The sequence below is a fragment of the Fundulus heteroclitus genome, chromosome 21 (genome assembly GCF_011125445.2).
Source record: "Fundulus heteroclitus isolate FHET01 chromosome 21, MU-UCD_Fhet_4.1, whole genome shotgun sequence".
In the NCBI taxonomy this organism is placed as follows: domain Eukaryota; kingdom Metazoa; phylum Chordata; class Actinopteri; order Cyprinodontiformes; family Fundulidae; genus Fundulus; species Fundulus heteroclitus.
In genome coordinates, this window is record NC_046381.1 from 24,005,920 (window position 1) to 24,019,073 (window position 13,154).

General features: G+C 42.1%; 2 protein-coding genes across 4 annotated transcripts in view; one reads left to right on the forward strand and one right to left on the reverse strand.

Moving 5' to 3' along the window:
- LOC105923779 (NLR family CARD domain-containing protein 3) overlaps positions 1 to 10,124 on the forward strand; it is a 45,346-nt gene extending 35,222 nt beyond the window's left edge. For 2 of the 3 annotated variants that reach the window (XM_036125400.1, XM_036125401.1), the window contains exons 8-9: positions 8,021 to 8,191; positions 9,789 to 10,124. In XM_036125400.1, the coding sequence (XP_035981293.1) occupies positions 8,021 to 8,191; positions 9,789 to 9,801 (184 nt within the window). In that variant the 3' untranslated portion in view covers positions 9,802 to 10,124. The remainder of the gene's footprint in view (positions 1 to 8,020; positions 8,192 to 9,788) is intronic. The other variant, XM_036125402.1, reaches the window with a different exon arrangement.
- Positions 1 to 13,154, reverse strand: part of LOC118556862 (NLR family CARD domain-containing protein 3-like) — a 353,674-nt gene that overhangs the window by 125,399 nt on the left and 215,121 nt on the right. The gene's annotated exons all lie outside the window — the stretch shown is intronic.

Sequence of the window (13,154 nt, forward strand, 5' to 3'; positions counted from 1 at the left end):
CCGACCCAGTTCTCCAGGCGTTCTAACAGGATGGAGTGATCGACAGTATCAAATGCTGCATTGAGATCCAATAGAACCAGCACGGTGGTTCTTCCACAGTCTGTATTTATGTGGATGTCATCACCAGTGTGCGATTTGCAAAAAAAAAAAAAAACAGAGGGGGGGATCATTTCAAGTGTTTTATAAATGAACATAACAACAAGGTTTTGTGGCCTGCATGCTGTCTGACTCGAGACAGCAGGTAACCTGTCCTGGACGGGAAGGTGGAGAAATGGGCTGCTGCTGCTTCTTGTCTTGTGACGCTGCCTGCAAATCTTCATCATCCACCAAAGTTTGTCCTTTACCATTACTATGGCTGTTTGTCCCGTCATCTACTCTTGACCTTTTCTGTTGATTTTTTGGGCCGAAATATGACAAAATACTTTGGGAGTGGGTATTAGTTTACTTTAACCGCTTCGAGCAGAAAACGTATTAATACTCTTTAAAAACAGACAACAAAAAATTAAATTAACAAATGTGAAGGACACAAGACATGTATTTATATTAGGGCTGTCAAATGGTTAAAAATTGTAATTTGAATCGATTAATCACATAATGTCGATAGTTAACTTGAGATTAATTGCAAAGTAATTGCACGTTTTATCCTTTTATTTCTGAAAGTGTAATAGCCTGTTTGGGCATTTTAATATACAATTTTGCAATAAATGACACTAAAAAAAATACATGCTTGTACAAAAAATATTTTTATTTTGTTATTTTTTAAGCACTTTTGAGAATTGGAATGAAAACATCCTAGTGCAAAATGTTAAACTCTGGACTATGATGGCTAAATGACTAATCATGACGCCCTGATGTTTACACAATGTGCAAATAAATTTGTTAAAAAATACTATGCCGATATATTTTTTTGCCTCTTAAACAAAGATAGACATGGTATTAGACATATACATATAAATTAACAAACATTTTATATTTCAATAAAGTCATAAGTTTTATTGTTTGTTTTTCACTCTCACACACATCTAATTCTGAGCTTTCACACCAACAACAATATTTTTGCTTGCTGTTTATATCCATATTTATACAGTTTAAGCCTGGGAAAAGGTTTTAAATTTCCAGGTCATTCCAGTCTTTTTCAGTCACTTTCAGTCACTTTGCTTGTAACTGGGTTGGAGCTTAGTACCCTGAAAGAGACTGTTTAGCAACTGATTAGTAACTTCAGGTCCTTCGTTTGGCAACGTAATTCAGCCTTAGTTTGTCAAATACAGAGAAAACAAATTAATAAGCATCAAAGTACGGTTTATGGGTTGGGTTTCTACAATGTTATCAGCATGTTAAAAACTCATCTTCAGAACCAATGTCTGCTCAAAATGGTGATCTGCACCATGCTCCACTGCTCATCAACAGCTCAGCTGTGGAGGTGGTCAGCAGCACCAAGTTCCTGGGGGTGCACATCACGGACAACCTCACCTGGACTGTGAACACCACGTCACTGGTGAAGAGGGCACAGAAGTGACTGTACTTTCTGCGGAGGATGAGGAGAGCCCGCCTGCCCCCGCCCATCCTCACGACCTTCTACAGAAGCACCATAGAGAGCATTCTGACCAGCTGTCTCTCTGTGTGGTGTGGAGGCTGCAGTGCCTCCGACTGGAAGAACGTGAGGAGAGTGGTGAGGACAGCAGAAGGGATCATCGGGGCTCCTCTTCCCTCCATTAAAGACATTTCATCGCAGCGCTGTGTGTCTCGAGCCCGTAACATCATCAGGGACCCCTCACACCCCCACCATAGACTATTCTCCCTGCTGCCCTCTGGAAAGAGGTTCCGCAGCATCCGCTGCAGGTCCACTAGGTTCTGCAAAAGCTTTTTCCCTGCTGCAATCAGACTGTTGAACTGCTGAAGTATAAAAGTGTACCACAATAGATTCGCTGATTTGCACATCTGCACATTTGCACATTGTATCGTATCCTGCAAAATTGATGCTGCACCTTAACCGGAAATGTACTGAAAAACTGTGTACAATGCAACTGTCTACTTTTAAATCACTGCTGCACCCTACTGCATATTTGTCTACATTTGGCTTACATTGTTTACATTTCAACTGCCTACTGTTCACTGCTGCACTTTATCCGGAAGTAAATTGAAATTTATCCTGTAAGTGACTGCGATTGATCACTGCACTTTATCCTGTACTGTAATTCACTGCAAGGTATCCTGTAGAGTTACTGCAATATTTCTGAGCTGTGTGAAAACGAAATTTCGTTCTGTATGCACTCTGTGTATACAAAATGACAATAAAGAAAGTCTAAGTCTAAGTCTAAGTAATCTACTTTCAGCAGCTTTCACCGGTTATTGCACCGTAAACTGCAGAAAATATGTGCAGAGTTACTACCGTCGGCTCCTATGGCGGAGGGATATTTCAGCTGGATACACTCAAAGTTTCAAGTGCACCCAGGTCATTACACACCTTGATAAGGGCGGTCCCTGTACTGTGGTGAGCACGGAAGCCAGACTGGAAAACGTCAAAGCGGCTGGTCGTTGTTAAGAAGGTGTTTAATTGTTGAAACACAGCTTTTTCAATAATCTTACTGATAAAGGAGGTTTGAGATGGGCCTGTTGTTCTGGAGTAGTAGTTTGTCTAAATTGTTCTTTTTCAGCAGTGGTTTGATAATTGCTGTTTTTAGGGACTGGGGGAATACACCTGACAGAAGGGACGTGTTTATTATCTGAGTCAAATCAGACTCTATGACAGGCAAAACTTTCATAAAGAAGGCTGTGGGGAAAACATCAAGGCAGCAGGAGGAGGAACTTAGCTGCTGAATGATCTGCTCTAAGCTTTTGTGGTTTATTTGGCTGAATTGGGACATTTTGTCAGCATAGGTTCCTGCTGGATACAGCTTTGGTTCTGGTGTTGATATGGAAGCACAAACTGATCCTCTAATTTTTAGGATTTTCTCAGTAAAGAAGTTAGCAAATTCATTGCAGGCCCTGGTGGAGTGGAGTTCGGAAGTCACGGACACAGGAGGATTTGTTAACCTGTCAACTGTGGCAAATAAGACACAAGCATTATTAATGTTTTTGTTAATGATCTCAGAGAAGAAAGATTCTCTTGCATTTTTCAATTGTAAGTTATATCTGTAAAGTCTCTCTTTATAGATGTCATAGTAAACCTGCAGTCTGTTCTTTCTCCACCTGCGTTCAGCTTTTCGACACTCCCTTTTTTCACCCCTAACTGCTGGAGCATTTCTCCAAGGAGATTTTTTTTTCCTGGAAAGAACCTTCACTTTAACTGGAGCAATGCAGTCAATGATGCCTGAAACTTTAGAATGAAAGTTTTCTACTAGCTCATCTACTGAGTTCCAGCCCAAGGTTGAAGTAGCAGAGTAAGCTTGAATAAACGTTTCCATGACATTGTGCTTAATGGTGCGTTTTCTTACAATGTCCCTTTGGCTAAATGAGTCACTGGAAATTATGCTTTCAAAGGTAACAGAAAAGTGATCGGATAGGGCAACATCAGTCACGTTGACCTTCGAGATCTTTAGACCTTTAGTTATGATCAAGTCTAAAATATGTCCCTGTTCGTGTGTTGGCTGTTTAACATGTTGAGTTAAACCAAAGTTTCTAAGTGTGTCACACAGTTCTTTTGCACTTCTGTCTTCAGGGTTGTCAACTTGAAAGTTGTCGACTCCAACAGAATAACTTCTTCATTAGATTTATGTAACCATGTTTCTGTTAAAAACATGACATCAAGATTATTGATGAATAATGAAGTCATTAATTAAAAGGGATTTTCCTGACAGACATCTAATGTTTAATAAACCCAGTGTATATGACTTAGTGGTTGATGATGTCTCTGTGACAGGTTGCATCTGACAGTTTATGACTTTTAAGTATTTGTTCCTGTTTATCCTTTTGTTTTGTTTTTCTGCCACATATCATCACAGATATTCCATAATCTCCGGCAAAAAGCCCAAGCTGATGCTGGAAACTGTCATGTCTGATAAACATTCGGCCAGGGACCGATCTGTATCACAGCGAAGTAATCTGGAGGTCTTGAGCACCAGAATGTTCCGTGATACGTAGAGGAGGAGGATCTGAGGCTCTGAGGCCTTTGGAAAATGCTGGTTTAGTGACAGCAGAATGGCTATGTGGAGAGGATGTCATCTGTAGGCCAATCTTAAATACTTTGTTCATGTTGTGAGAAAATTCCAGAATAGGAACTTCTGGGCTTTGTGGAGAAGAAGGGGAGGTGGATCCAGTCTGGACCGGTGTTCGTGACGATGGAGGTTTTTGGTCCTCTCTTTGTCCTGCTGAGATCTGGGATGAATCCTCCTGTAGTTCTGACGTAGCCTCTTTCTGTGTCATCTTTCTGGCCATCTTTATCTTGGCTTGTTTGGGCTGTACTGGGCTTATCATTTGTTTTGGCACTGGATGTACTTTGTTTTGGAACAAAGCTGATGTCTCATGGTTCACAGAATAGAAGATGTTTGAAATCAGCTGTTTTGCACCTGACCTATTTAGAGAGAAACCATTGCTGCTGAACAAATTTCTCCTCTCCCAAAAGATGTTAAAGTTGTCTATGAAGGTTACAGTTGTTTGTTTGCATGTTTTTTCCAGCCATTTGTTTAGCATCAAAATTCTGGAAAAAATCTCGTCTCCACAGTTAACGGGTGCACAAGGGCCGTTGAGAAACACCTTGACATTAAGGCCATCAACTAAGTTCAACAGACGAATGTAATCCTCTTTCAATACTTCTGATTTTCTTATCGTGTTGACGTCCATCAGGGCTTCAGCTTGTATTATGCGTTTTTCCAGGGTCGGGCGTTCTTTGAAGATCCTTGGAAGGATGTCTGATATATCAGACACCATGCCACAGCTCAAAGGGCTGTAAATCAGCACCTCTGTGTTTTTCTTGTTACAAAAATGTTTAATCCTGCTTACAGATCGATTGCCTACTATCAGGGTCCTCGGCCCTGTGGCATGTTTTTTCTCTGGTAGCTTAGTGTTGACATACCTCTGAATGTTGTTGTGATTCTCCTGGGTCACATCTTGGATCGGAGCGAATCTGTTTAGTAACGGAATTCCAACATTTCCAGCAGGCTTACTCCTATCATTTGTTGTGGGAACAGCCCGTTGTTGTTTCACTTGTCCTGGGACAGTTCTCTGTAGTATCGGCCAGTTTCCTTTGTCTAGGTGTGGAGTTCGTTGATCCTTTGGTCTTGCACCCAGAGTGGTCCAGGGATTCTCATTTTCCTCAGGGAGCTGTTTGTTCAATGAGTTGCTGGGCTGGTGGTCACTGTTTGGAATCACAGGCAGGGTTGTTTAATTTCCATACGCGCCATTTACATCATAATTCAGTTCGAGTCGGCATTACATGAAAAATAGCAAAAATTCTGCGATTTTAAAGAGAATATGATAAAAAATTTGGAAATTAGATCAAAAAAATTGGGGAGTGAATCAAAATTTATATTATTATTATATATTTCTTTCTTTCCATGATGACAAGTGAGGCCTGGCCTCATTTGCCTCCCCTGACTGCACGTCACTGGTATTAATAAAGTTAGTGATAAAGCATTGACATGATTTGAGCGATTAAGTATCATATTGAGTGATGTAGTGTGCAAAGTATGCTATGTAAAACAGAGTGGTTTTATACTTAGATTTGAGTTGTGTAACCCAATTGCCCAAGGATATAACCTCTTTCTAAGTCTCAGTGCTGAACATGAGTTTCACTGCACTTCCCTAGCTGTGGCAGAACAAAGAGCAGTTTAGTTGTATTTTTGTTTTCTTGTTTCGTAAACATTTTAGTTCTGCACATAATATATCCTCTTTTCCTCTATTGAACAAACAATATACTTGCACATCACCTACTACCATACGCATACACATAATGTAGTTATACAAACTATGTAAGTTTATATATATTCATGCTGCACTACACACAATCACTTGCATTCATGTCAAGGGGATGTCTGACCTCAGTAACCAGCCAGACACATCTGGATTAATCAGCTTGTCCAGTAACGAAAGACAACAACAAAGGAGCTGCTGAAGTTCAAGAGTAATGAAGCTGTGCTTATAGCCCATTAGTGGGAGAAATCAATCTGCTTCTTTGAGATGCACAGGCCCCTGATGCGGTCAGTTGACAGTAAGAAACATATAACATTCGCTACCCTCAGGCTTGACTGCTACTTGTTTTTGATGTTGATGCAGAAAAACCTATTTCTCATTGATATGTAGATGTGAACATAATGATTATTTGCTGCACTTTTTTGAAGAGGTGGGGAAACTCTGTCTCCACAGACAGCCACAGGCATAGGCTAAATGTTTTTATTCACTTTTTTGATTTTTCTTTTCCTCATGTCACTCTCCCCTTAGGGGGCAGCAGAGCTCTTTGGGTCCTACAAAATTAGAAAGCCCTGCTAACCACCTTTGACCCCTCCACTCCCACCCCCACCACTTTTCCCCAGCCCAGAGACACAGTTCCAGTTTTCTATTAATAACACTATCAATCTTTTCATTTTATTAATCTTAGGATATACTAAAAGTGTCGAGAGACACATTCCTGGCTTATACTCATTATTTTTCTTGTTTAAATATTACTAAATATGTAAAAAAATTAAACTATAGTTTCCTAATTTCATCTTGAGGAGATGTATTGCTATTTATCTATGAGCTAGAAATGTGCCCATGTGTTTCAACCCATTCACAATGCAAATCCTGAGTTAAACAAAATATTATTTGATAAAATAACATTTTAAAAAAGATTTTCTCAGTAAAATCATTAATTTTAGGGATGCTTTAGTTTATTAATGCGATTAGACTTCCGGTAGGCTGGGGGTGGCTCTAGTGACCGGTCGCTAAAATTGGGTAATCCTTAAGTTACAAAAAACACCTTTAAATCGACATTAATCTACCATATTAGTATGGTATTAATGTCCACAGAACAATCGAACGATAGTGGAGTGAAAAGAAACAAATCTTATGTTTGAAACAAACCGTAGTTTTATATCCGGGAGAGTGGAATTTGCCGAAAGCTAATAGCATATAGGCTAGCAGACATTTGGTTCTAATTTCAAAAGCTTCTGCTTTATTTTAGTTGCGATGAGTGGACCAGATAACACAGACAACAATATCCCAATAACGTATAAAACCCTTGTGAACATAATGCTTGTTATTACCATTACATCAGCAATGACATGGTTCAAAGAATGCTTACAGGAGCTACCCTGTAAACTCAATGTGTTCCAAAAACACCCTGAAAGCGCATTACGTTAACCTTCTAAATAAACCTTTTAACTTTCACTGTTTATTTCTCTGCCAAACCTGTCTGTGCCACCATTTCAATCCAGTTTGCTTTGGGCATCTAGATGGAAGAAGTTAAAAGCAGGGGATAGTTACTTGGCAGCAGCGGGCATGTAGTCATAAGCTAGCCAAAATGCTGTCGGAACAGGCCGTTGTATGGTCCTACATGTAATCTCTGACCCGGTCGGACAATTTCAGCTCAGCTCTTTCTCAGCTTGGCCTGGTGAGGAAAGGAGCCGTCAGGTCCTCCGCTCCACAGAAGACAGTGATAATTTCCCCTTTTGTCTTCCAGCAAACACTTCAAACACACTCACGTGTAACACTGCTCCGTGGATGCATTGGCACTGCAGACCATGCAGATGGGAGAATTGAGGAAACACACTTTCAGGGTTTAAATATTTCCTGGCCAATAATGAAGACTGGTCAATATCTTGCTTCTGACTCCCAACATTGCATCCAGCTGTTTCACACAGGGGAAAGTGGCTACACCTCCCTCTCAGGTGCTGAAAGGCAGCTCTCCAACCCCCAGAGAGCAGAGAAGGAGTCTTTCTGCTCACAACCAGGCAGTGCTCACCTTTTTTAGGGGGTGGGGTAATTATGGCAGGGGAAATCTCTCTCCTCTTAATGTGGATCTAAACACACAGCCTCAGGGGTGTGTGTTTCTGACTGATGGACAGTTTGAACCTGCATCCTGTAACATCTTTTATTCTTTATTCAGCTTGTGGCGCTGCAGTTTGTCAAAGATCAGCTGTGCTTCTCTGGTATCAGCTCTGAAGTCCAACCCGTCCCATCTGACAGAACTGGACCTGAGCTTCAACAACCTGAAGGAGTCAGATGTTCAGCAGCTGCAGGATCTTGTAAAGAGTCCAGACTACAAACTGGAATCTGTGTAAGTACATGGTTGGAGTGAGTCCACCTGCTTTTAGCATAACTGTTCTAAACCCAGGTGGTACCAAAGCAAAGATCCATTGTTTCCATTAAAGCTGCAGCTTCTGTGGGAGGAGAATGGTGACAGGCTTCCTGATTGGACAGAAAGACAACAACCAGCAAATCAGAGGAGCCAGCAGTTTGTTGTGTTCCTGTGTTTGTGTCCATATGAAGATTACTGTTTTTGTTGTGTTCATGTCTCCAGGAAATCGAGCTAGATTACAGCTGACAGCCTTCCACCATGTCTAGAGACAGTGGTCCTCATTCATCAAGCTGTGGAGCATCAGATCTGATCTCAGACTCTTCGTTCTCTTTGTCATTTCAACAGGAAACAGCTGATCAGTTTCATCATAATGCCCGTTTACACTACACTTTTTTAACCGAGCCGAGACCAGTCCGAGCTCGGTAACCGAGATAACTCTTGTGTGTAAATGGTCAGCAGACTGAACCGGACCGCGTTAAACATAACCGGACTGCGCTAACTGCAGACCAGTTCCTGAGCAGGTCTCGGCCTGTTTTTTTTTTGGCCCGGTTTTCTGATAAAGAGCGCATGAGCAGACCGCGTCATCCCCTTACAGTCAGCTGACTGTCCGCGGGTTTTCCGGCAGTCTGGCTGCACGTCCCGATTCACACTCCATTCAGACAAATTTCAGACATTCATAATAATACTAGCTTCCTTACCGTGCCACACGGTTTCCAGTGATGATTCTGTTTAGCAGCGCAATGAACCTCAGCATCTGTCATTGTTTCCGGCATCTTTAAATCCTTATTAGATGTTCGTTTGTCTCATCCACTTTCAATTTAATTTACCCTAAGCACTGTTAAGATTATGTGACCTTTATTTTGTGTTAAACTGGGTTGTATTGTTTTGTGTTTGTTAAAACCCATTCTCTTTGTAATAAATCACCTTTTATTATACTACTTTACTCTGGACACTTTTATGTTACCTCCCCTGGACCCCTAGACCTTTGGGGTCGTAACATCAAGTAAATTCACCAATGGTTGCCTTCTTCTCCCGACTCTCCGCAAACACTGAAATATCACAATATCAAGCATAACTTCCTGAATGTTAGGGGCGCCGCTGTTTTGTTTTGCTGGTTCCGCCTTCAATCTCAGAGAGAGGTAGTACCGCAGATCGCCACTAGGAGGCGAGGAGCAACCCAGGAACCGAGATAAGCTTGGTGTGTAAATGGGTCGGCTTGTCTTGGGTAACTGATCCAAGCTCGGACTGGTCTCGGCATGGCTCGGTTTTTAGGTGTAGTGTAAACGGGCCTTTAGTCACAGCTCTGAGATCAGTCTGACCGCAGCCTGGAAATCACTGATTTCACAGCCCATCATTATCTTTAGTCACCATGTGGTCTTTTTACAGAGCAGAAGCTCTGCTGAAGTCCACTCAAGACATCTGGACATGTGTCCTTCTGTCATTTGTTTCATCCAGATGTGTTCAGGGACAGCTTCCATGTTTCTTTGTTTCAGAAACAATTGAGATGTTCATGTTCAGCTTCCAGAGGCTGGAAACACTCACTGATCTCCTCTGTTGCTCCTTCTTCTCTCTGCAGGTGGAAGAGATGATCTTTACATAGGAGAGAAGCTGAGCTGTCCTGTTGATCCAGAGGTTGAAGCTGCAGCAGTTTGAGTTTAAAGAGACTCTGGATCCTGATGGTGAACTCCGAGTTTAGAGATTTTTATCCTGTTTATCTGCTCCTGCCTGTCATTTAGTGTCTGATATTGTTTGTCCCTAACCCTAATGCGGATGAAATGAAAACTAAGCTGCATTTAGTGGCTCCATGTAGTTTTGGTCTGAATCTGATAAAACTGTAAAGTTGATCTTTTTTCTATCTTATTCATTTCAGCCTATAACCAAGAAATCTGAAATAAAGCTCAACTCTAAAGTTTTCAGGCTGCATGTTTGCTTCATATTGATGCAGTTTCTGGAGCTTTTTCATGATATTTTAGATGTTTTCTGCAAATGTTTGGGCAGCTCTGGACATTTATCTGTTGCTGCAAACAGCTCAGTGAGTAAATTATGTTTTTTTCTTGATGATTTTAAATCAAATCTTTATTTCCTACTTTCTGAAGATAAAATCTAAAACTGAGTAAAGATTAAGTTTCATCTCTCCCAGTTTCACCTTTGGTGAGCATGGAAACACTTTCTGCAGCAGCTCAAAGACTTTCAAATATTGTTTGGAGAATTTTCTCTGCTCTTCCTGCAGAATGGTTTTGGTTCTGTTGGATCTGTGGCTCATCAAACAGCTCTGCTGCGGTCAGAACATAGATTTTAATCTTTTAGGGGACTGTGGGGTCAAAACCTTCCCCTGCAGCTCCTCATGAAGTCTACTGTGGATGTTGAAGAAGGGAAAAAAATGTTTCTCTTTTCATCGTAAATTCAAACATTTCCTTTTTTTCATGTTTCCTGTCCAGACACTTCAGATGGGCCAGAACCAGAAGCTGCTTCTTTGGTTCAGTTTCTATCTTTAAAACATGCATTAGAATAAAACAGCACGTTGTGTCTCATTTGATTCCCACTAAAAATCCCTTGATGGAAATGAAAAGCTGGACTGTCAGTGTGGTTCAGTCAGAGCAGCTTTAGAGACCATTCATCTGATGAAAATGTGGGAACATTAGAGGGACATTTCTCTGTTTATTTGTTCTGAATTATTTGTACTCTTTTGATGTTTCCTCTGGTTTCCAACCTTCATTCTGTCTCCATCAGGATGGGAGACCAGCAGGTGGCACTGCTGAGCAGCTTCAGGTTTCAATAGATGGTCTCTTTCGACACAAAATGTACCGAAACTGAACCGAAGAACAAGAACCGAGGTACGGACCGTAGTGTGGGCTACCTGTACCGTTGCATCCATCAGAATCAGAAATTCTTCCCAGAGGGAAATTGTTGTTTCAGTACAATCGCCATAACAAACATCACAAACATTTCAGGGGGAGATGATTTACTGAGGCTATGCTGCCAAGGACACCGCTTACACGGTGCCGACAGGGAGCTGCCATTACTCTGTGGAAAGATAGTGTCCACAATTTGGGGAGGAAAAAACACATATTTCTTTTGTAGTGCTCCGCTTGATTCATGCATGTAAATAGCTTTATTGTGATTCAAGTGATTCAAGTGATTCAAATTATGTGGACAATGGGAAAGTAGAAGAGTAAAGGAAGAACAAGAACAGAAAAAAAGAAAAGAGGTGAAAGAAAGAGGAGATAAAAGGGAGAGAATGATAAAACGTCTTCAGTATGCTTCATCACCTGCAAAGAGAGATGTAAAAAGAACAGCACAACCAACAGATATAGTATAACAGATACAATAAAGTAACACCTTGATACCATTGCTGAATTATATGTATTATTTAATCTGACACCTGTAGGTGTTTGTGAGAGTGCACTTGTGTATGTAAAATTTATCCAAAAGAAAAATGCTCAATAGTGAATTCGAAGAACCAAAGATCTGCCTCCCCGAGCACCGCAGTAGGAGCAGGGGGACCCACAACCCCAGACCCCCAAAGGGGCCCCCAAAGCAGGGCACCCAGGAGAGGCCAACACAGGAAATCTGCCCCCCCCCCCCACCAATTGAAGGGGATAGACGACCCGAGGAAAAACCCCAGCTGCCGCATTGCCGAAGCCCCCAGGAGCAAACCCATGGGCTCCGCCGGCAGCCAGCTACGCTGAAGTGGAACCAGCCATGTGCCCCACCCCAGGGCCCCCAAGCCCCAGGGTCGCCCCGCCCCCCGGCGGGAGCCCCGACCGAGCCTCAGGGGGCCATGCCCCGCGAAGCAGCCGCCAGGAATGAGCCGGCACCCACCCGGGAATCCAGCCCGAACCCGAGAGCCACCAATGCACCAGCGGGCCAAAGCGCCAGCCAGCAGAGGGGAGGCTGGACGGGGGGGATGGGCTCTACACACAACATAAGCACCCCCCAGATGTCTTTACACCCAACCCCCCATACAATGGCCTACATGTATGTGCATTGTGAAAATGTTTTGAGTGAAAGTGTCTAAAATGCATAATAAAATTGGGGTGAGGGACATCATCAGAAAGTGCCAACCTCCAGTAATGCCCCCCTCCCCAAGGTCCTACATGTGTGGCAGCGTGATGGAGCAGTCAGAGGGAGGAGTACGGGGACGGGGAGAAAAGGACTGTGGAGCCTACTGCACTCCCAGGGAGCCAGCTCCCCTACTGACACCAATAGGCAGGCCCACTCCCCGAGAGTCCACCCAGAGAAGGCGGCCTCAGCCGCACCACTGTAGCCCGGGGGCCAGGGATAGGCGGTAGGGCCCGCGAGCCAACCACCACCAGGACCAACACCTCCACCCCCCTCAACCCACCCACCAAACCTCCTAAAGAAAAAAAAAGGAAAGGGGGGACCCTGGCCAGCCAGCCCACTTGAGCCGTCCAGAACCATCTTGAATAATCTTTGACCTGTATAGTGTACTCTGTGAAAAAATTAGTATTGTATTAGTTGTAAATTGGGGTTTTATAGTCAATTTGAAAGTTCTTAAGACATATCTGAGTCCAGATGTTTTGTTCAAAGCTGATTGATAAATCCTCTTCCCATTTCATAATAGGAAGGTATATTGAATCATCTAATTTAGTCAGTGTCCTGTATGATTTAGACAGTAGTTTGGGGGGGGGAGGGGTAAATCTAGAAACTCTAATATATTAGTTGGGATTTGTAAAACACCTTCAATATGTTTATATTTATTTCTAATTATATATTTGATTTCTTAATTTTCTAAGAATGTATTTTTACTAATGCCATATTGCATATTTAATTTGGCAAAAGTGATAAACTCGGTTCGGTCAAGTAAATGTTCAATAAATATTCAATACCTTTATTCTTCCAGTATGTAAAGTTTATTATATTATTATTTTGTAGGATGTCAGGGTTATTCCAGATGGGTGTACAACTGCATGGGATAAGA